Source organism: Rutidosis leptorrhynchoides, chromosome 1 (assembly GCF_046630445.1).
Source record: "Rutidosis leptorrhynchoides isolate AG116_Rl617_1_P2 chromosome 1, CSIRO_AGI_Rlap_v1, whole genome shotgun sequence".
NCBI classification, from domain to species: domain Eukaryota; kingdom Viridiplantae; phylum Streptophyta; class Magnoliopsida; order Asterales; family Asteraceae; genus Rutidosis; species Rutidosis leptorrhynchoides.
The window spans coordinates 180,070,766-180,095,639 of record NC_092333.1 but is presented as its reverse complement, the minus strand read 5'-3'; the positions used below and the strand labels follow the sequence as shown (position 1 = coordinate 180,095,639).

Genomic DNA, 24,874 nt, shown 5'->3' with positions numbered 1-24,874 from the left:
GGTGTTTGATTGAAATTGTAGAGGCATCATCTGTATGGTACGCATTGTGTGATTTGCACTGATCGTAAGAGTTTACACTATATCTTCTCGAAGAAAGAACTGAATATGCGTCAAAGAAGGTGGCAAGAGTTGATTAAGGATTATGACTGTGAAATCAGATATCACCCTGGTAAAACAAATGTGGTTGCAGATGTAATGAGTCGTAAAAGATCAACTGATAGTGTTATATTTATGCGAATTGAGATTGTGTCTGACCTAGTGAATCGTCTAAAGATAACTCAATATAAGCCTTGAGGGATGAACATCTAAAATCCGAGCTAATGGTGAAATGAAAAGAGGATTTAATTGATGATTCTCGAGGATTAAAGACTTTTCGTGAACGAGTCTGGGTGCCTTTTCTTGGAGGATTGAGGGATTTAATCCTAAATGAAGCGCACAAGTCGAGATTATCTATTCAACCGAGTAGTAAGAAAATGTACCATGATCTGAAAGTGTTATATTGGTGGCCTACAATGAAAATAGACATAGCGCAATTCGTGGAAAAGTGCCATATATGCGCTCAAGTGAAAGCTGAACACCAGAAACCTTATGGGTCGTTGCATCAATTAGAAATTCTAGAGTGGAAATGGGGACATATAACGATGGATTTCGTAACCAAGTTACCCGGAATCTAGAAGGGAAATGACATGATTTGGGTAATAGTGGACTATTTTACTATGAGTGCACATTTCCTGGCCACGAGTGAAACGTCTTCTTTAAGTAAGTTGGCTCAGTTATATATGAATGAAATTGTGGCTCGACACAGGATACCATTCTCTATTGTGTCAGATAGAGATTCAAGGTTTGTACTTAACTTCTGGCAGAGTTTACAACCGAATCTGGGTACTCGTGTTAATCTTAGTACATCATATCATCCTCAGACAGACGTTCAAAGTGAACGAACATTTCAAACGTTAGAGGATATGTTAAGAGCTTGTGTATTAGAGTATGGTGGATCGTGGGATACTTATCTACCGTTAGTCGAGTTCGCCTACAATAATTCCTATCATTCTAGTATCGACATGCCGCCCTATGAAATGTTATATGATAGACAGTGTAGAACTCCATCGTGTTGGTTAGAAGCGGGTGAGAAACAGTGTGCATGTCCCGAGATTGTACAACAAACTGCAGAAAAGGTAGCGATAGCCCGTGAAAAGTTAAAAGCTGTCAGAGATAGACAAAAGATGTATGCAGATCCTCCTCGATGGCCAGTGACGTTTGTTGTAGGTGAGCATGTGTATTTGAAAGTGTCGTCGTGGAATGTTGTAATTCGTTTTGGTAAGAGATGAAAGTTAGCACCAAGATATATTGGTCCGTTCAATATCAGACAAGTGTTAAATGATCAAACAGTGGTCTTAGATCTTCCAACAGAACTGGCAGGTATTCATAATACGTTTAATGTGTGTTATCTCCGTAACTGCAAAGTGGATGATGAAAGTCAGATTCTACCGCTTCAAGATCTGAAAGTAGATTCAAGTAAGATATTAGTAGAGGAACCTATTAAGATCTTAGACAAAAAAGTGACCAAGTTACGTAAGAAATGGATTCCAATGGTGCTTGTAGAATGGAAACATAGTTTGGGTGCAAACTTAACATGGGAAGCTGAGGAGTTAATGAAAGCCAGATACCCTCAGTTGTTTGACCTAGACCAAATTCCGAGGACGGAATCTTCTTAAAGGGGTAGATTTGTAACAACCTCAACTTGGGCCTAGTGGTAATGACCCATTTACCCTTTTGTGCTTGTTATAGTTATTTTAATAATTATATGTTTTATAATTATTTGTGTATGAGATAAAGTGCGTTTTGTAACAAGGGTCACAGAATATATTTTGTTATGTGAATTGGACCTCGTTAGGACCACTTAATGAGGTACATTGTATTTCAGATAACTGATAAATACACGTGTGTTATACAGAATGTGTTTCCTCACAATGAAGAAACCCATATTGCATATATCTTTCTACTCGTCCCATTACTTGAAATTTTTAGCAACTAAAAAGCCTAATCAAGCCTCTGCTCCCTAACACCTTGAAATCAAAAAGTGCAAATCAAAGCTTGTAACTTCGTGTATCTCATTTCATTAGTTTTAAGAATCAAAAAAAGGTAATTATCTCTGATTTTGATGAATATGAAATGGGTTTAGATGGGTTTTGTGTAACTTAGGGTTTATAGCTTGATTCTTGATCTTAGGTGTTTGGAATGCTTAATTGTTACTTGCTTTAGCTCCTATATGTGTTACTTGATGTCCTTGAATTAGTTTGTCGATCATAACATGTTTATACATCGATTTGGGTCAAATAAGTGCAAAAAAACGAGATAAATTTGGGGTTTTCTGATGTCCTCCTACTAGGAGGACTTCTCTTCATACGAATAGGCCCTTCTTCGTGCGAGGAAAATTCTCCTCGTATGGACTGGCTGACAGTTTTTTGAAAAATTAAAATGGTTGTAACTATCAAACCGTAACTCCATTTTTGACAAGTAAACTACCGATAGAAACGTAATGAGATATACTTTCCAATGGTAAAGATTTAAAGATGTGAATCAAACTTTAATTTGTGTTCAAAGTTGTACGAGAGTGTGTATGCTTCGTTTTACACCCATACGGTTGTTGCTATTGAAAAGGAAAATGAATAAACTTGTCAAATATGATTCATAGACTTATTTTAATGACTTAATAGCATAAGATAATGGTGTGATATTGATTATTCGTTGAATGTTACTTGTATATTGTTTTCTAACTCGTTCGAACAGCATCACTGCGTGCGAAGTGATGGGCAGTTCGTACGAAGTACTTGACTTCGTACGAACAAAGACAGATTCATGTTTTATTTTTTAAGTTTTATGGTTCGTATGAAGTGGTGTACCTCGTGCGAGGTAGTGTCACTTCGTGTGAAGTGTGATCCCCTCGTACGAAGAGATTTTCCTCGTACGAACAATTGATGGTTTAAATTGTGATTCTGATATGCCGTCTGACTTGTTGTTTTATATGAGATATGAATACTGATTTGGATATCTCATTCTCAAGTAATAAGGATAAAGGTGAAGGCTCAGTAAAATAAGATCACTGAGTTCTTGTGCTATCAGGTGAGTGGGACTATCTTTATAGATATGGTTATACAGTGACAAGTATAATGACCTATGCCATGCTTATGATTAGATTGTGTAATGAGCCTGTAACCAGTGCAGTGATTATATGTGACTATGTGTATATCCAGTGATAACGTCGTGGTGTTCTTCCGACGTAAGAGGTAAACCCTATCCACCTTGGTGTCTTTTGGGTGATAGTGTGTTGGTTCCAAGTATTACTGATTAGTGGTATATTTTAAATGACGAGTGTGCCACGTCAGGAAGACTATACCAGTGGTTTAGTAATAGGGACTATCGGTAAACTCTAGCCTAATCAGCTAGTAGTTAATGGCCCGTACAAGCCGACGGTCCTCTTGTAAAATTATGTGATTAGTGACCAGTGACTTAACTTGTGTTTGATGCTTATAGTGATGTCTATTTAGATATTTCCATTTACTTAGCGGTGCGCTATATCCCCACAGTGTTTTGTCTTACAGGTGATGTGTAGCATACTTTTGGTGGGTGTGGCAAGGACAACAGTGATGTTGGACATGTTTGTGACTCTGATATTTTTTTTAAATGAAAATATAAACTTGGTCTGTAATTAGTAACACTAGTGATATTATATAATCGTATATTTTGTGTAATTAATATATACAATATGTTTTATGAAGTCTTCCACTGTAAATACAAAAAACAATTACAGTGTTACATGTTTGGTTATTAATTTTATCTCATGGAATTGACAACACATAGGATATAATTAATAGTTCATTACAAAGTGACAATAGAGTTATGTATGCTATCTGACAATTAGTTAAAACTTATTGATTAGACAAACTAGCAGATGTAAATTGTTGCGACGACCGGTTAGCGCAATTGTTCAAGTTAATAATTCAGTTGAAAGGTTGTCGAAAGTGTATGGACGGTCTGTTACATTGATTAATATAAGATTGAGTGTCACCTTTGCATTTTAATTTGTGTAATTGCGTCTGAAACATGATTAGATTACAGATCACATGCCTGATACGAAACTATCTATAATATATATAAGTCTCAACATAAGAAAGTGAAAAGTGCCTAGGAAACATAGTTGTTTGATATTGGTTAATTGCTCTTGTTAATTCGTCTACTTTTATTTAGTTAGTTTTTAGTAGAGTTATCACTTTGATGTGTTGGTCATTAAATGATAGACTCTTTTTTTTTTTTTTTTTTTTTTTACAATTTTCATGATTCTTTGGTAATTGCATGTTATTGATGGTCATTAAACGATAAACCCTCTTTATTTACAATTTTTATTATTGTTTAGTAATTGCAGGTTATTGACTACTGTGATTAAGTGTTAGTTGCTGTCCCTAGGAATGAACTCCGAATTTATTATTTCTGTGTTATTGCATGATTAGGCACACTTGCCTATAGTTATGTGTTAGTTTTAATTGGTATTGTCTGAATCAAGAGAAAATAAAGAATTCTATGTATGAGTAAATCAAATTAAAGGCAATTTGACATCTATTGCCATGAATAAAGTAATAAAATCTGTCTCTTCAAACCACACAATACGATATTAGCAAACTAACTACATTGTGAGGAGTGTAAGGGTTTGAGTAGGGGACAAATTCTGTTACTATAATCAATAACGTTGGCGATTATGGCGACGAATATAGTCATTATAAAGTTGTGAAAATTGTAAGGGTTCATTAAGAGAGTTCAATATTAGATTTCAAATCGATTATCTGAAAATATGAACCCAATGAAAAGCCAAAATAAAATAAACCAAATTTGAATTCAATTTTCGGTACGGTTTTTAATTTAGAGTCATTTTTTGTATTACTTTTTGCATTCGGTTTGACCGAAAATTGAACTCAAAAACTGAATTCAGCTAATAATATATTATATTTAAATTACTATATTATTATATTACAATATATACTATTATAGATGAAAAATCGATTTTTAAATAAAAAATTAGTCTTTAATATCAGATTGTTATGATTAAATTATGACTTTTCTGAATTTTTGGATTTTAATTTCATTTTCGAATCTTTCGATATGTTTTTTTCAAGACTACTAGTAATGCTAACCTAGTAGGAAAAGTGATATTAACCGGATAATCTGACCCCCGATTGGGTTCGTTTTAACTTTGAAATTTAATTCTGTTTCGGTTTTTCGATGTTGCTTCCAAAAATCTCGAATTTAAATAAACCGAGTAACTCAAAAATCGAACCGTTGAACATTCTTAGAGCTTAGAGTTGTGAGATACACGACAATTTTGAAGAGTGTTGTGAATAGCTTTAATTCTCGTGATATTGTTTTTATGTAGTAGAGTTGAAGTGAATGCCAGTTTAGCTGTTTTGCTCTCGGTTGAAATGTTTTTCATATAATATGGTGTGTTGTCTTTGTTCTTTTAATCTTTTGCCTAAATAATAATTAGTATATATATATATATATATATATATATATATATATATATATATATATATATATATATATATATATATATATATATATATATATATATATATATATATATATATATATACTAATTATGTGACTCGATGTGATGGTGAATGATCCTACAAGTATTTTAAGAGCCGGCTCGATCCTAGCAATTTGTAAGTTATATGCAATCCCTCTTCCCTCTTCCTATTAAAATAAAAGCAAAATTAAGTAATATTTTTTTCAATAAAGAAATCTTGACCATTAATTCAATCCTAAAAATTAATTATAACCATTGGATCAAAATATGAAATCATTATTACTTAATACAAATTTCAATTTAAAGACATTAGTATACTACCCCTATATCAATTGGGGTTTACACGGTTTACTTAAAAAATAGGATGTAAGTTGAAAAACACGTTTGGTAAATTAAAAGGTCAATGCCAAATAACCGTGGATATATGTAAATAAACAATTAATAAAATTAATGAATTAATGAATTATCTATTAAAATAAGGGATCTTCTGGAATAGTTAATTAAACAAAAATAGAGAAGATTAAAGGATCCCATTAGGTCATATAAAAGTCTACTGTTTTTTTTTTTTATCAATATATGATCTTAACCATAAATACAATTGTAAACCCCAACTGCACCGTATAATTCTCCCAATCCAATTCAAATTTCAAATCAATTTGAATCAATTCCATAATCTTCACATAATTATCGGCTGTTATCACCAAAATATGATCTATAAAACGAGATCAATTGTTGTTGCTATCGTCATTCGAAACACACACAACAGTATATAAAAAATCAATTTCTCAAAATCACTCAATCATTCCAATGGCTGACGAGCAAGTTTTTGTGCCTTTGAATTTACTAACAGAAGATGTTGTTGATCCAAACATTCGAGTGAAGTTGTTTACTGTCTGGAAACGCACCTATCATAACGCACCAAATGTTGTTGCATCAGTTGAGATGGTTATGATGGATCATGAGGTATTACTTTTGATTAACAATATACTCATTATATTTTCGAATTATACATAAATATGTACTTTTTAATTAAATTCCTTTGAATCAATTTATTTGTAATCCCTATTATGCTTGAACTGTAATTGTAATCTTACTTTACAGGGTCATAAGATTGTTGCTACCGTACCCAAAAAATTACTAACATTTTTTGGAAATACATTTGTGGAGGGTAGCTATTTGGATCTTTCTGGATTTAATATTGTTCCATATGAGGAACAAAATTACAAAATGGAAAACAACGTTTGGAAGGTTATGATCACTAGACAAACTTCTGCTCGTCGTGCTTTAGTTTTTCAAATTCCAAACCATGGTTTTTTCCCTGTTTCGTATGATGATGTCAATCAATGGGCTGTTGATTAAAGAGTAGCATTTGGTACGAAATTTAATAGTAAAATTACAAATACACCTTACTGTTGGCATATTAATCTAAGAGTTAAATTGAGTTATATGTTTATTTGTTTAATTCCTGTTTTAGATGTCGTCGGCCAACTTGTCCAGATGTCTCCAGTCGAGATTAAATGGGACAAAGGCTTCTCAAAAAAATCAATTAATTTTTGCCTTCGAGATTTACAGTAAGTTTACAATTTCATTATTAAAACTGTATCTTCTTACATGTTTTACTTTCGATATTAAGAAACTTTTTATTTTCTTAACTTATTAGTTAAAATGTGAATCTATTGTTTAGAGGAAACCGTATAAAGTGTGCATTGTGGAACACTTATGCCGATAAGCTCTATGAATATGTTGCTGAGCATAAAGAGGATGGCTCTCTTTTAATTTGTCTGATCAGTAATTGCAAGCTTCGAAATTTCGATGGTAAAATCATTATAAAATATGTTAATGTTAATCAAATTTCAATGTGAAAATAAAACTAAATCATTACTCTTATGCTCAACCACAGGTCCTCAAGTAAGTAACCAGTTATATGGTTGTCGTGTATATGTGGATGACAACATGGAAGTCATTCAAACTTTCAAAGCTGTGTATGTCTTATTTTCATAACCTATGCCATATTCGATAATTCATTTTTCGTATACACGACATTATTATTATTTGAATACTACAATCTGATATTGCAAAAAAAGATGATATAAAGTGAAATAAATTTTTATTTATACATTCAACATACGATTCATACACATTTTAGCATGTTTGGATTGAATGGATACAAAACATACTGAATAATTATGAAAAAATCTTTTTTATATTATAAAATTAAGTTGAAAAAAAACATTTGCCTAAATTCAATATTATATCTTTCTGCATATTTAAAGAATTGAACCAATGCTTGCTTCCGGGAACATTCCGCCTGTCATCCGGAAGATATAGTTTTGGCTACCAATGAGACATACAAAGCCAAAAAGTTCAAAGCTCTTGACAAGTTTATTATTGGTGATGTGCATCAAATTTTGGAGGTAAGCTCTTGACAATACTTTACTTATTTACTTGATAGACATTTGGTCTTAATATAAAAAGATTAACAAATAACTATTTAGGCTACTTGAATGTTTGAACCATTTGAGTAAATAAAGTTTTGAAATATAAATTTCACATAACTGAAAACATACACCCATTGATGGACTACTTGGTCATAATTTAGTTACTTTCTTTATAGACATGCTTTCATAATATGAAAAACACAATTCAACATGTAGCTGAACACCTTGAAAACCAACATCAACCAAGAATTCAGGTTTGTAATTAAATTTCTCAATTTTTTCTTTATATTAATAAAACATACTAAATAACTGTAATTTCTTCTGGTATGTATAACTTCAATATTAATTTGTTACAAATCATTATATTTACAGGATGTCACCATCATTAATGCTAATCGTGGTAAGAAATTTAAAATAAACTACAAAAAACTTATTTTTATTTTACAATACATTCTTGCTTTTTTTTTTTTTAATTTGTCTAACTTACAATGCAGACCTATCAACTTTGCACGAGAATACAATATTTGGTTCCAAGAACTAGATCAAATGATTATAAGTTTAAAAAAAGAATTGTTGCAGCAATGTACTAACAACGATATAGATCCTATAAACAACAGTGTCTTTAATCATTACATTAAATTAATCAAATTAAAATGTCATGCATCAAAGATCAATGTCTTGAATATCGTTTTGGCATCTTGGATGTCTCATGTAGAACAGTTTCTCGCATGGATTGGTGGATTTAGACCATCACATATACTCACGGTAAATATATTTTATATTTACATATTTTTATCTACATCTATACATGTATTAATATAACTAATTTAATGTAGTAGTATGTCACAAACAACAATGTTTATGTTTACTTATTATTATACAATGCGATTTTGTATTTCAGTTAATTATTAACCACGTCCTACTCAGCGAAAAACAAGCGAAAAACATGGAAACTTTGAAAATAGCTGCTCTAAAGGAAGAAATGATAATTACAACTGACATCACAAATTTGCAGGATACCTTAAATGTTTCTTTTTCAGGAAAATCATTTGTTGATAAAGGAGACTTTTCTTCTATAAATAATTTCTCAAATCAAATGTCAGTCTTGAAAAATCTTCTGTTGTCAAAAACTATTATGATCAGGTAACATCTTAAATATTTTAGTTACTTAACTTACAATGAATGTAAACATAGCATATGTGATACAATTTAGTTAACTATTTCTTCTTTTACAAGCAGATGAATTGTGAACATCACTATCTTGAAGAAGATGCAAGATATATTGACTATAAGACAAAGATCATTGGCATGGCTTGCACTTCACAACTACAACAAACGATTAATTTCTTTTAACCACCAATGGAAATCAATACCTATATAAATTATGTTTATTTCGTTATTGTAGTTATTTATATTCTTATTACATACTTATGTTTCATCAGAGATCATGTTTTTATCTCAACTTACTTTCACCTTATTTCATATGCAGCAAAAGAATCTTCAAACATTTATTAGTATCGTTCTTCTCTATGAAAAAATTTCTTAAATAATACCCACGAATTTGCGGGTTTTTAATTAGTATTTGTCTTATAAACAATAGAATAAATATATATATATATATATATATATATATATATATATATATATATATATATATATATACTCCGTATGTGTCAACAATGTCCAATTCTATTTAAGAAATTAATACGTACTTCAGATGCTCAACACATAGATTTAGATACTTTCAAAGTTATGGATAAGAACATGCGTGAACAAGATCTCACTTAATTTGGAGATTCGAACCCATACTTCCAAATTTTGACTACATTAACATTATTTTTTTTAGACAAGTAATTTAAATTTATTTATATATATATTAAAAAAAAATTAGCGAGAAACATTGAGTTTAATGGGCTAATTCTTTTAGTGAGAGGTCAGGAGTCTGACTCCGTTGGACTGCAACATTGCACTCAATGTTATCATTGACCTGAAGTATCCACCCAGACCGCCTTTCGCTTAGTGCGGAGGCATCGTGGATGAGGGTTTTATCGGCCATATCATCGGAATGGTTCGGATTTCCTCCAGGGCAGTAGTTGGGGGCGGGTTATGCAACTACGAAAGATGAACGTGTGGGTGGTTTAATGTCCCTGGGTGCAGGGCCAGACTTGAGGTAGGGCTACAAGTGCGATCGCACTAGGCATCAAAATCAGGAGGGCATCAAGCCATCAAATAACCTTGAGATTTTATTTTCGAGTGAAGAATTTCATATGTTGAAGGTATTAACATGGAAGGTAAAGTTAAGAAGAGAAAGAAATAAAAGGCTTAGAGAGGAAAAAATGTATGTGGTGAATTAAAAGTTGAAAAAAGAAGAAATGTATGTTGGTCGTTAGATGACCGACCTTCTATGATGCCTAATGCGTAACCTAAATGTATTATACGTCATTCACCTATAAATTTCTTGATATAAGTAAATTGATAATTGATAACTTTATTTTATTTTAGGTGTAATTACCTTTATTATAAATTATATTATAAATATATTCAATAGAAAGTATAATTTTACTATTCTTAATATTATTTTATTACTAAAATTCATTTTTCTAAAATAACCCTCAACTTTGATCAAAATACAAATCGGCCCTCAAAACTATGAATTCACTTTTCTCAACATTATTATATTACCAACATCCAGTTTTTCAAAATAACCTCCCGACGTCGCGAGTTAAATTTTTTCAACAATACCGTTGAACTTGAAATAATTTTACGAACACAACGCAACTAACTACTCACAAAACGGATAACTTTTATGAATTCACTATTCCCAACATTATTATATTACCAACATCCACTTTTTCAAAATAACCCCCCACGCCGCGAGTTAAATTTTTCCAACAATATCGTTGAACTCGAAATAATTTTACGAACACAACGCAATTAACTACTCACAAAACGGATGTATTTTAAATAACGGTAAATGGTTTGAGCCACCTTTCATACACATTGTTTTTTTTTTTTTCAAACACAAGTTTTCTATTAGGGTTTGCTTTGAAGTTCCGCTGCGAAGCGCGGACTCCTTAACTTGTTCTAATTAATTAAATAGTTTTTTTTTTTTTAGAACAGCGAAATTGGGATCACCCGAGGGGGACTTAACCACCCGTTGCGATCATCTCCCGTTTCGACTATGCCGATGCAGTGATATTAACCCGCCCCCTATCGCTGCCCGGGAGGAAACCTTGAACCGATCCAAGGGCACGGCCAAGTAAAACCCCCCTCCCCTTTACCCCCCAACACAATGTGGGAAAGGTGCCATGGGTGGATCCTTACATGGCAGGGATAGAATTGCATTAATTGTTGCCCTGGAGTGGAGTCTAACTCCTGACCTCAAGTGTGTTAGAGGCAGGCCACTACCACTCAAGTACAACTGCAATCCTCTAATTAATTAAATAGTTATTACAATTATTGGTATTTCCTTTATTCCGTACTTTTCAACTTTGCTTATTCATTTACGAGTATTATTTTTTCATTTTTTTTTTTTTTGGAAAACGAGAACTTATATTAACAAATATTTTTTCTCAAAAAGAAAGAATCGCGGACAAGGCTCGAAAGCAGTAAACAAGAAACTAGCGATAGAATCCTAAGAAAACGTTAACTAAACCCGAGCCTCATCGACAGCAGCGCCCAACATGTCCAACAAACAAAAAAATGGAACTAAACGAATGTAACAATCAATTAATAGACACCCAAAGCCAACCCCCACTAACCGACATTATCATCCACATATTCGTATAAGGGTATATTTTATTTATAGATGGATACTCATATTCAAATGCAATTAATTCATTTTCTAATCAAAAAATAAAAAACGAACTTACATTTTGTTATATATATATATATATATATATATATATATATATATATATATATATATATATATATATATATATATATATATATATATTCTCAATTTATTTGACTTAAGTTTGAAATAAAGCAAAACATTAGTCACAAGCTTTACTTTTTGTTCACATAATACAACAAAAATATGTGAAAGCTTGAAAGAGGGCTTATTTGTGTGATATTTTCAGTCTTGATTTTGCACCATCCATAATTAAACAATCAGTTGTGTTGGAATTTCAGACTTGTAGTTTAGATTAGAAGTTGTCAAGTTTGAGTTCAACCATGGAAGTTGATTCGTTATTGAGGGGCATTGTTTCACCGTTTCACACTGAGCAGCAAAATACTTAGGATTTGTCATGTCTGAATATTCTTAAACTGATGTTAAAAAAAAGCGAGAAATTAAACAATAGATAAACAGAAGACAACACAACACAAAAACTACGTTAACAGTATTACATACGTAGCTTTAAATTAACAAAGAAATCAGTTACTTCGTATTAGCTTTAAACTACCATGTGGGCTATTTGGATCGCTAGAAATGATTACATTTTCAACGGTAAATACATGTGCCGGTCAGTGATCTTGCGGAACATCAAGCTTAAAGTGTTCCTTTGGCGATGAACCTCAACTTGTGACATAGTCTTCAATCATATGTTTGGGAATTCATTCCATCTTTATTATTTGAGTGGTCTTAGAAACTGTCATGTTGTCTTCTCATTTTGATTCTTATTTTTTCTTATTTTGTTTCATGTTGTTGCATTTTTGATGGGCTATTATGGCCGCTGACATTGTATTTCGATTCCCTTCATTGTTAGTGAAGGTTTCTATCAATATATCCCCTTTTTTCGCTACAAAAACGAAATAAAAAAATCTACTTAAAAAATAAAATTAAAATTAATACGAAGTATTAATTAATAACCTAGTTTTTATTTTTTTGGCGAAAATAATATATATATATATATATATATATATATATATATATATATATATATATATATATATATATATATACTAGCTTTTAAGAGCCCGTGCGTTGCACGGAGGACCCTAATGAAAATAAAGTATAAAATATAAATGAAGTTATTAACAAACAACAAAACATCATCCATCCATATTACAACATATACCTTGACTTTTAAACAAAAAAGTTTTGCATTCAACCAATCTAAGTAAGTTTATTCAATGAATGTTGTAAAAATTATTAAAGTCTATGACAGATGTTTGTAAAAGAAACTGAAATATACGCGTAACACTTTAGTTGTTGGAAACATCAAAGTAGTAAAAAGTACGGTACTTGCAGCAGTACTTGAAAGAACATGTTGAACCCGGTTTGAGTTTATTTTTACTTCTAAAAATAAACATCAAGATGTCTGATCTGGTTGTCCATTGATGTTGTATTAGCTCAATCAGTTATTTTAAGTGGCAATTTGGGCGGGTCGGTTAACAGGCCAATGGGTATTATTTTGGTACATGTCAAAACACAAACGGGGATTTTTCAGTCACTCCTGATTTTAGTATCAGAAGTGTTCTTCTAACTCGGTCACGAAAATTTGATCTGAACAGTTTCCCTGTCTCGCCTTTAACTGCAACTTCATCGCATAAAAAAAATAAAAAAAATTTGAGCACAAGTTCTATAAATACTCAGATAATTTCACGGCAACATAAGCAGTAATAATAATAATAAATTATTGTTATACGATACTGAAGTAGCTTCAGAGATATTTAAATTATTATTACATTAATGAAATGATGATCACTAACCCAACGTATTTCTTCAGGCTTATAAGTTGATTTCCATTCAAGTGTTTCTTCCAACATCTTTTTTTGCTTTGTCTACGTTCCTGTTTTGGGCTTCAACATATCTTCGCAAGCATGCATCAGTACAGTAGAATACATTACGTCCAGATAAGGGTCCAAGTGCAGCTTTAAAGCTCATTGACCTGCATTGACATGCATTGACCAAAAACAATCAATAGAAACATGTGTACAACAACAATGTTAATTTTAAAGATTGTGTCAAATTAGTTCAATATTAGATGAAATTGTAGTTAGTTTAGTTAGTTACCTTGGCCTCTGATTGCAGTTCGGGACGTTACAGCTCTTGCTGCGGCTGAGACGAACCACGTCGCCGAAAAAAGGACATGGTTACGATTACTGCAACTACAGACAAAATACAATAGATGTTTTAGTGCTCAAAAACTTGAAGAATATACAAAGTTACTTTGATAAAGTGAAAGTCCTTGTCACAAAATGAAGAAATGAATAATCTGAAAACAAAATTTAGTAACTGTAGGAAGAAAGCAATAAGAAAAACTTGGAGCACGAATATCAGTAGACACACTTCACTAAACCAAACTCTCAATGACACAAATTGAAACTTAGAATTTAAATCCATTAAAGGTTATTACACAAGAACCAACTACCACTATATCAATCTATAGACAACAATACAATCAATAAATAAGTCAATTCTAAACCGTTTAATTACGAATGGGTCGGTTAGGGTAATGTCATCCCTAACCCAATTCAAATCCACATAGCTTATAGGGAAACGGGTCGAACATGCTAAATGGTCAAAAGTCACCCGAAGTGTATTTAATATTATTTTCGTTTCAAATCAATATATTCGTCACTTTACAGTTTACATACTATTTCTATAATTTAGTAATATACTTTTTATAATACTATAAAAAACACCGTAACACGCTGAGAATTTTAAAAAAACTATTTGGACAAGAAAGCGTCTTTAGGCTAAGCCCACATGATGACATCCATACAAAAACCAGTCGTTTTGACTCGTTACCTGACTCACCACATCATATTCTGAAAAATACCCAATAACCAAAGTCACTATATGAGTTTGAATAGATTGAAGAGTTCAAAAGAGTTTACTAATACAAAACTTACTTATTAATTCACAAACCAAAACAAACATTTGACTTTTACTTAATACATACGGACAGAAAGAAGGAAGCCACAACAATCATTTCTTGGCTTCTTATCAGCCGTGAATAAAAGAAAGAAAATAGAAAAATAAAATTTTTTCTTTATTTTCATCCAATGCATTTTTAATTATAATTATAAAGTATTAAAAAATTCAAATGTTATTGATTTACAACACTACAGCCCATATACTCATATAGTTTAGTCTATTACCTCAGATGGTAGTAATAGGCGAGTATTGCCATCACCATATCGATAGCCATATCTGTCAAGAAAATTCCAAAAATACTTTAAATAACTTCATAGAAAAGAACAGAGACTTAATTTTATAATTTATCATTGCAAACAACTACCTGAAAAAGCTTCTGACAATATTTGTTTTAAGATCACACTAATTACATGAAATACACATTGAGCAGATCTGATGATCTGTGGTACACGAACCTACGTTCAAACATAAGCCTACAAACATTGATAAATCACCTAAACATGAACCATACTGAAACTAATACACCAACACCAACACATACACATAACCAAAACAGCTAACCATCAAGCTGCAACCTCCGCCAAACTCAAGACCTATCAATATAAAACCCCTCGAACTTGAACCAAGCCGTCAAGGACCCCCAGACCACCACTTTCAACATCCCATCACAAATCAAGACCGCATCATCAGCCAACTATCAAGAACCAACCACCGGGAAACCCAAGAACACTCCCCCGAGACCAGTAAACCGACGAAATCTCTCGTACTAATAAAACCCGAGGAACCACGCACACGGAAGCTACCGAGAACTATCAAACAGGCTAAACCACCGATCGGGCAGCTGTAAAGCCCTAGAGAGACCACCCCAGAACACCTAATTTTTCGAACCCGACTAACTAAAGTCGAAAACGTCGGCAACAACATCGCACCTAATCGAACTGAAACGATGACGGGGAGAATGGAGCGGAAGGAATCAAACAGAACAACAGAACAACAGACAAGATCACGAACCGGCCAAACATGAACCGGCCGAAATTCGGGTAGGAATCCGGCCACCCAAACAGAGACCGAAATTCGGGTAGGAATAACCTAGTTATTCCACATCGTCTTGGGTTGGATACATGGCATGTATGATTCACACATGTTCCGGGCCATATATGACATCAAACCCGGATCCATTTTGTATTTTTATGACCCGCCCGCCCCTTTTCTTTTCTCCTATCCTCCTCCGCCTTCATCTTCCCCAGCTCCCATTTTCAATTTATATTTACACATACACACATATGTTATATTTGTTATTATATATTATATATATATATTATAAATTATAAATCTTTTGATTTATTTAATTTAATTTGTAGGTCACCTCCCTTTATCAAATCCCATCCATTTTAATTAATTTTTTCTTTCTTTCTCTTAAAAATCAATTCTTTTTAGGGTTTTTGTTATTTTTGGCTCCAAATTTGAAAAAGACCCAATCTTGAATCTTGGGTTTGCAGATCTAATCCAACATGTTTTGGAAACTTACATCTCTATCTGCTTCTTCACCTGTAAGCATTTTATTATATATTTCAGATTTCAGATATATATGTATTATGTATCTATATAATGTGTGGATTTACCTTTATGTGTATGATGAAAAAGTTTTTTAATTTGTTAAATTTTTGCATGTTTAATTGTTAATCAAGATATGCATTGTTGGCATCTTTATCTTTTATATCAATAAATTCGTGAGCAAAATCTAATACTATTATCATGATTCTAATATTGCTTAAATAATCGATTAGTGCACAGTTGATGAATGTTGTGTTTTTTATAAATCTTAGTAGTAGTTTTATGATGTAACAGGGTTTATAATGATTTATTTCAGCTATTTCCATTAATAAAACTTAGGAGTAATAATTGAGGGATTGATTGTGTAATATTGAATAATATCTACGCAATCCGATAATATGATTTGCTATAATTAGATATTAAGATTAAGATTATGCATAGAGGTGTAATGTGTTTCTTGTCATACTTTAAGGGAAGATAATGAGGAAATGATAGTTTCAGCAGGTACTAGTTAAGGGTATAAGGTTGGGTTTGATAAAACATAACGATTAAGCATTGAATTGTTCAAAATACATATGATTTTGAAGGTTAATAGGTTATGATTGAACTTGGTCATGAATGTAATGTGATAATCATTCCGAATGAACATTGTATTAACCTTCTACATAAATAAATAAAAGAATATAGTTGTTTGATAAATGTTTAGGATATAATTTAAAGAGGATATTAAAGGAAATGGAGGTGCTAAATGGTTAAAAGAGTATTTCAACTCTGAATAACTTTGAACGGTTCATCACCCAATTTTTTTTGGCATTCACAATCACATATCATTCAGATTCAAGATTCAAGATTCAACATTCAGTGCGGAATCATTTAATTAAGAGGCAATCATACACAACCTAATCGTGTTTAATTACAGACTTCCAAAGTATATGATAAAGTAAAAAAGGTTTCACTAAGCTCTATTTGAGATGGTAACATCTGTAAAATTGAACTTTCTCACTTTTAGATAGGAAATGCAGATTTAAGGGTTAATTGGGATTGCTTATTTTTGAGTTCTTATGTGTTTAAAGTCGTTAATAGCATCTTACTTTAAGTGCTTAGGGTTTTTTTTTTGGTGCTATGAGGCTTATTGTTAAGCTGTTTATCTGCTTTCTTAAAATGATCAAAATAATCAATCCCAAGCACTTAAAAACTATATTGATCAGCTCTGTTTAGCCCTATAACAATCTACCTATAAGACCGCCAGCCACCGAAACGCTCTGTTCATGCGTGAAATTTATCTACTTGATACTTTTGGAGCTTATTTTTTTAATTGGTTTAGGATAATGCAAACTTGGCCCAAATGGGTTTTCGCATTTTACAAAGTGATCATATGTTATTGACAAATGTTTGTATTTGCTTGGTTGTCTATTTATTTACAAGTTTTCAGCACCTAGTTCATAAATTTTAGATATTTACTCCTCTCTTATCGTATGTTATTTTAACACGTTTTTAGGTTGAGTCTATTTTGGACAAGGAAAATTTTACACTGGAAGAGCTTTTGGATGAAGAAGATATAATCCAAGAATGCAAAGCATTAAATAGTCGCCTTATTAATTTGTAATAACACTCTTCTTTACTTCTTTTTAAGTATGGTTAAGTGTCTGAAACTATATAAAGCCTTACATTCTTGTATGTATCCACTTTTCAAGTTTCTATTATAAAAGGTTGTAAAAGTCGCTAGTTGGGGACTAGTCGGCCATTGACTAACTTTGACTTAGACCAATTCTGACCTATTTGGCCGAATAAATATGAATTTGACCGAATAAATCCAAGTTTTGTGCGCTTTTGACCCGTTGACCGTTGTTGACAGCTACTTAGACCGACATGGGCCTAGTCGGGTCGGACTAATCCCTAAATCAGATTAGTCGGCCGACTTTTACAACCCTGCTATTGTATGTATCCATTTTTTTTTTTTTCAGTACATACAATAGATACTTTTAAACTTTGATCATACAATAGAATTTTTGGGCAAAGTTTGAATCTTTTCTAACACTTAACCCTTTAGAGTATTCTGATTTCCACTACCTTTTATATAAGTTTACTACATTATTAAAATTTCGAGTCTATAAAAGTTGCTAAAGTCCAAGTATAATGATATGAACACATGCCTTAATATTCAAAGATTGTGTATTATTCCAGCTTACGTGAGCGAGTTCAGGTTGAACAATTATTGCGGTTCATCATAGTAGAGCCGCAAGAAGATGCTGATAGCAAACGCACCTTCAAGTACGTCATCAGTTTTTTTTTTTTTTTTTTTTGGTTATTTAAATCTTTTTTTATATATTAGTGTAATCTATCTACTGTTACATTCAATTTACATCAATTTGTTTCGTGCTTTAGGTTCCCTTTCATGGCTTGTGAGATATTTACATGTGAAATCGATGCGATTTTTAAAACTTTAGTGGAAGATAAAGAGGTACATTCATTAATATTACATCTTATAAAACATAGAATTACTTTTTTTTCTGCAATTTAATGTCACGTTTTTCTAACTTGCAGCTCATGGATATGTTATTCTCGTTTTTGGAACCGACCCGCCCACATAGTGCCTTGCTGGCTGGCTACTTCAGTAAGGTATATTATATATGGTCAGTATTGTCAATAGTGTTTATACACTTTTTTTTGGGTAAAGGCGTTTGTCTGAATCATCTTGTATCGTGTTGTAGGTCGTGGTATGTCTCATGCTACGGAAGACGGTCCCACTTATGAATTATGTTCAAGTGAGTACTATTTATGCTCTTTTTAATATTTTAAACGTTATAAGCATAATCCCACTTAGAAGATATTTGACTTAATTCATTTTATATTTATTTTTATATATTTGTGCAGGCGCATCAATATGTATTCCAACAGCTGGTTGACTTAATAGGAATTACATCAATCATGGAGGTTGTTTACTGGCTTTTTTATAAGTGTTCTGAAATTCGATTGCGCGTCGGACTATATAATGCTCTGTGAATAATTGTATATTTTAAACTTTTATATAATATACTCACAGGTCTTGGTTAGACTTGTTGGAGCGGACGACCATATCTATCCGAATTCCGCTGATGTCATGCAGTGGTTAGCTGATAGCAATTTGCTGGAGATGATAGTCGATAAATTGAGTCCTTCTGTGAGTATTATTATTTCATTATCAAGATATATATCTACGTGTATCCATCATAGCTCTAATTATTAATTTATTTATTTTTATTTTTTGTCATTGTCTCAGAATTCTTCTGAAGTACATGCGAATGCAGCAGAAACATTATGTACTATAACACGAAATGCACCATCTCCTCTTGCTTCTAAACTTTCCAGTTCAAGGTCCGTATGTATTTTCAACCTAAATACTGTGTATATATATTTCCGGCTTCGAAAATGTTGCAAAAGTCACTACTCAATCGGGACTTTTTAGGGAGTACTTGGAAACTCGGAGACTACTCGAATGTTGGTCAAGTTTGACTTTGACCGATTTTCCGAGTAATTCCGAGTTTTGACCGAGGTTGATTGATTTTTGACCAAGTAGTCGCTGATTACTCCTCGAAATGCAATAACTGAGTACTCCCCGAGTAATAGTGTTGCAGAAATCGGCCTCGGCCGAGAACCTGGGGAGTTCTCGGTTTCAAATGGCTGCCGGGTTCTCGGGCCCAGACTCTGCTAAAAATGGAAAAAAAACGGAAAAATCGGTTACCAAATTAGAAAATCAGTGATAAACTCGGTCAACTGAGAGCTGCGATTTTTATTTGAATTTAACTTTTAACCCATTTTACCTACCAAACTAACCCTCTACTCTATTTAAATATACACTTTTAACCTTCTTTCTAAATTTATTTAATGTTTTCATAAAATATATACACTTTATACCATATATTTTTAATATTTATTATTTATATATTTAAAAGTCAGACATCAGTCAACATCTGAGTTCTCCCCCGATAACTCGTTCAAATAACTCTGCTGAGTTCTCTCCAAGAAGCGATTTCTTTAACCTCCAAGTAATTCCGAGTTCTGCAACCCTGAATTTTTTTTGAAAAATGATAAATGTGCCTGAATTATTGACCTAAAAAAAGATAGATTTTGACACATTTCAAATTCAACTGAGGATGTGTATAACATTTGACAATAGTCGTGTAGGTCACGTTTTAGGTTGATTTATTAGGCAAACCCATCATTACTAAATAAGACCATATTGGTTACCAGATAAAGAGTAAAGCTTGATTTTTAGACACTTAAACCTTAGATGATTATAATAACTCTGTGTATGTTTCGTATCAGTTTTGTCGCAAGGATATTTGGTCACGCGTTGGAAGATTCACATTCTAAGTCGGGACTTGTCCACTCGTTGTCAGTTTGTATATCTTTGTTGGATCCAAAACGATCACTTCCGTCAGTGTTATTCAATTCTTTTCGAGGTCAAAATTCATACGAGACACGCGTGCAAGTTAACCAGGAAACAGTAGGTGCAATGCTCCCAAAACTTGGTGAGTTATATGCATTTTATGCTCTCAATTACTTACCTTTTGTAAATTATATATTAAGATGTACTTTTTATATAAATAAATAAATAAATTACGTGTATCAGGTGACCTGTTGATCTTGTTGAATGTTTCACTTGATGAGAAAATTTTGCCAACTGCATATGGCCAATTGAAACCTCCTCTCGGGAAGCATCGTCTAAAGGTTACTAAACGTTGAATAATGTTGATTTTTTTTTGTTTACTTTTTTGTTTTATTTAATTTTATTAAATTTGTTTTATTGAAATAGTAAAATTGGCCCAAATTTATACTTTTGTTTGCAGATTGTGGAGTTCATTGCAGTTCTATTGAAGACTGGAAACGAAATTGCGGAGAATGAATTAATTAGCTCCGGAACAATTCAAAGAGTCCTTGATCTTTTCTTCGAGTAAAACACCACTTATTCATCCTATTTTAGAGCTGATTATATAAAAAGTATAATTGTAGTAATGTATTATGCATATAATCTTATATATATTTTTTGTTTTTTGATGTAGGTACCCGTATAATAATGCTTTGCATCATCAAGTGGAAAGCATAATATTTTCCTGCCTAGAAAGCAAAAGCAATACTATCATCGATCACTTATTTTCAGAATGTCGTCTTACAACAAAAATTCTTCAAACAGACAAGAGTCCCATCCTTTCGCGCGAAGTTGATCAGGTATTAAATACCTTTTTTCGTGAAGTTCATAATTTACCTTTTTCATTTATATCTGCACATTTTTTAAAAATATTTTTTTTAGCTAAATTTGACTGCTTTTGTAAAGTTTAGACCTTTGAGTCGTTGACAGTTTAGTTTGTCTTTTGTAGCCAATCTTGTGACTTTGTGTTATTCCACAATTTTTTATTTATTTATTTTTTAAATGTGGAAATATTTCATATAATACTAGGAGCTTAGTTAGTTTAGATAACTAGTAAATAATAATCAGTTGCATTTGTTTATTAAAATTCTTTTAATTTTGCAGCCGACATCTGCCACTGGAAAATATGCACCCCGGTTGGGGAATCTCGGGCATGTCACACGTATTGCCAATAAGATCGTACAGTTGGGAAATGGCGATAGTCGCATTCAGAAACATTTTCAGGTTTAGTAAATACATATGTATAAAGATCGATATACATATTCCCTTTTTTACTAAGTAGAATGTTTAATCTATTGCAATATAACTTTTATTTTGAATTGTTATTGTTATTAGGAAAGTAGTGAATGGAATGAGTGGCAGACTAGTGTTCTACAGGAACGCAATATGGTTGAAAATGTGTATCGATGGGCTTGCGGGTATGTTTCTTGTAATTATTATCCATAAACTGTTGCAACTGTTTTTAAAATTTTACTGATGGTTATAATAAATACTATTTACGTTTTGATATTTTAGTCGCCCAACGGCATTACAAGATAGGAATAGAGATAGTGATGAAGACGATATCCATGAAAGGGACTATGATGTTGCTGCTTTAGCAAATAACTTAAGTCAAGCATTTCGATACAACATTTATGAAAATGATGAAGAGGTATGTAATATACTGGAGATTTTTATGTGCTTGATTTAAATTCAATAATTATACTTATACTATTATTTTTGCTCGTTGCAGAGTCATGGAAATCTTGATCGAGATGATGAGGTAACGCCCATTTTAATTAATAACATATGATAGATAAAAAAAATAATAATAATAATAAAAACCCAGCTGTTCAAAAAAAAAAAAAAAAGATAAAAATAATAAAAATATTGTGCCCTTTTTAGGTTATTTTTGGTGTTACTATAAATGGATATATATGTGGTATGTGAAATGCAGGACGGTTACTTTGATGATGAGTCCGCTGAGGTCGTCATATCCTCACTTAGGTTAGGTGATGACCAGGGAAGGTATGTTGATAATCTCCAAAATCATAAGCGTTTGAAACGGGCCGGGCTTATTTGGGTTGGCCCATGATCAAATAATAAATAGACAGATAGCCCATGATCAAAGTCATTGACGTTTTTTTCCCCCTCTCGTGCAGCAGTTTGTTTACAAACTCGAATTGGTTTGCTTTTCAAGATGACGTGATAGAAGATGCACCACCTACGAGCGACACCTCACTCGAAACGCTCGATGAAATTAACTTAAATGGAGCATCATCTATTGGCGGCGGCGGGGGTGGCGGTAATAGCAGTAGTGATGATGAAGTGGTTGTTGGAGAAGATGAGGACTTGGTCAACGGTACAACGTCTAGTTCCTTAATCCAAGTCAACGAAGAAACAAACGTTGACTTGAAAAATGTCAACACCAAGAAAATTGATAACGACAATGATGGTGACATTTCAAGATTCAAGACAAAAACAAATAATGAAGACATGTTAACAGATGAATATGGGACCCCACCTGGTGCGGAGACACCAAATGAATCGTGGTTGAGTCCGGTTACACCGGGCGAGAATGGCGTGTTGTCCTCGGCTAACTCGAGTGACGGGTCGGTGTCTTCTGACACGAGTCAAAAGTCTGCGGTTTCGTTGTTTGAAGATGACGTGGAGTTTGTAGGGGTTGAAGTTGAAGGGACGGAAAAGGCTATGGAGCAAGCTCTTAAGGAAGGGATTGTTGGGGAAGCGGGCCCGTTAAAAAGGAAGGTTATTAGTCCACGTGGGTTGGATAATAAGGATAATGTAGAAGAAGATAGGGTCGGGTTGAAGGAGTTTAATGATACTAATTATTGGAAAGTAGACCAACAAGTTGATGTTTTGGAGTGAATCGAGGGGATATAAGGAAATGAGGATGATGCAATTGCATGAGCAGCAGACATTGATGTACAGTAGAATTCTGTTTAGGTTGATGTGGGATGTCAAAGACCGGATACTATCTGTTACTTTTAGTTACTTTTCAAAGATTTTGATATTTTTGCATAGAGTGTGATTTGAATATGTGTACTTTGTTCATTAATGTATGTGCTACGTTCCTCATTGTCCTCCATTTTCTTACTCTTTATTCTTCGTTTTAACTTTTGTATTATAGACTTATAATAAGTTTCACCAATAAGTGATGTGTTCACTAAAGACGCGTTCAAAATGAAGCTTGGCAATGGAAGTGTTATTCGTTTTTGACTCGATCTTTCGATTGGTGACACTCCCTTGTATGCTAGATATAACCGCCTCTTTCTTTTGGAGGGTGATAGAGAAGTTTTGGTTTCTAATAGATTCGTAAATGGGGAATGGAGTTGGAATTGGATTACAAATGATATTGGAAGTAGAAAGTAGGCCTCTTTGCGAAGAGTTATCCGAGGTTCATTAGTTTCATTTGGCATTTAATTCTTGACGGGCTTCCTCACAGGCTCAATCTATCGAGAAGAGGGCTGGAAATTTAGTCTATCTCATGTGTCATTTGTACCCAAGGTGTCGAGAGCATGAAGTACTTTGCGCGCGAAGTTTGGTTAGATGCATTAGTGTAATTTAATCTTCCGGTCCCTATGTTTTTATCGTGGCAAGAGCCAAGAGGTCCAAAGTTGGATAGAGAATGGTAACAAATCGAGTAATGCGAAGGCAAGGTTGTTATCAATTGTGGTTGCAGCTTTTTGGAGGATTTAGCGGTTTAGGAATTGTTTATTACATAATGACTAAGTACTTAAAAGAATGTTGCATTGTTGATTTGATTAATTTTTTTCGTTTTTCGGCTTAAATATATTAGTTTCTGGACGAAATTAGTGACTTTTATGCCCTTGTAATGCTTTCTAACTCCTTGCTAGAAAGCCGCTTGTTTGTTGTTTAATATATGCCACCGTTCCAAAAAAAAATAAAAAATAAGTGATGCTTTCCTCATATGAAGAGTATGATTCTTCCAATAATAGTATAGCAATTAGAAAATTTATATAAGATTTAGATAGAAGATTAGACTCTTCAAAGCATGCACAATAATATCTAGTATCATAGAAAGATTAAGATAAAAGATTCGACTA

General features: G+C 32.7%; 2 protein-coding genes across 3 annotated transcripts; both read left to right on the top strand.

Moving 5' to 3' along the window:
• The first annotated feature begins 716 nt into the window (after positions 1–716).
• Positions 717–1,715, top strand: LOC139892353 (uncharacterized). The gene is made up of 2 exons (XM_071875425.1): positions 717–1,266; positions 1,390–1,715. The coding sequence occupies exons 1-2, from the start codon at positions 717–719 to the stop codon at positions 1,713–1,715; spliced, it is 876 nt and encodes a 291-aa protein (XP_071731526.1).
• Positions 1,716–16,084: 14,369 nt separating this feature from the next.
• Positions 16,085–23,828, top strand: LOC139867327 (uncharacterized). 2 transcript variants are annotated; one of them, XM_071855701.1, is made up of 19 exons: positions 16,085–16,398; positions 17,901–18,004; positions 18,587–18,673; positions 18,788–18,863; positions 18,947–19,021; positions 19,114–19,167; positions 19,277–19,336; positions 19,446–19,562; positions 19,662–19,756; positions 20,708–20,913; positions 21,015–21,112; positions 21,232–21,335; positions 21,445–21,610; positions 21,915–22,034; positions 22,146–22,228; positions 22,326–22,461; positions 22,543–22,572; positions 22,747–22,817; positions 22,955–23,828. In XM_071855701.1, the coding sequence occupies exons 1-19, from the start codon at positions 16,360–16,362 to the stop codon at positions 23,673–23,675; spliced, it is 2,442 nt and encodes an 813-aa protein (XP_071711802.1). In that variant the 5' UTR covers positions 16,085–16,359; the 3' UTR covers positions 23,676–23,828. The 2 variants fall into 2 exon arrangements, with proteins under 2 accessions (XP_071711802.1, XP_071711794.1); XM_071855693.1 differs by having other exon boundaries at positions 16,086–16,398; positions 22,952–23,828.
• The last annotated feature ends 1,046 nt before the right edge of the window (positions 23,829–24,874 follow it).

What these genes read in the sequence shown, in the direction of transcription:
- LOC139892353 (XM_071875425.1), top strand. Translation starts at nt 717, where the DNA reads ATGAGTGCACATTTCCTGGCCACGAGTGAAACGTCTTCTTTAAGTAAG. An exon ending in GCCAGTGACGTTTGTTGTAG is followed by an intron (nt 1,267 to 1,389) that starts GTGAGCATGTGT and finishes ATGATCAAACAG; the next exon opens with TGGTCTTAGATCTTCCAACA.
- LOC139867327 (XM_071855693.1), top strand. Translation starts at nt 16,360, where the DNA reads ATGTTTTGGAAACTTACATCTCTATCTGCTTCTTCACCT. An exon ending in TGGCTGGCTACTTCAGTAAG is followed by an intron (nt 19,022 to 19,113) that starts GTATATTATATA and finishes ATCGTGTTGTAG; the next exon opens with GTCGTGGTATGTCTCATGCT. An exon ending in TGCAATGCTCCCAAAACTTG is followed by an intron (nt 20,914 to 21,014) that starts GTGAGTTATATG and finishes TACGTGTATCAG; the next exon opens with GTGACCTGTTGATCTTGTTG.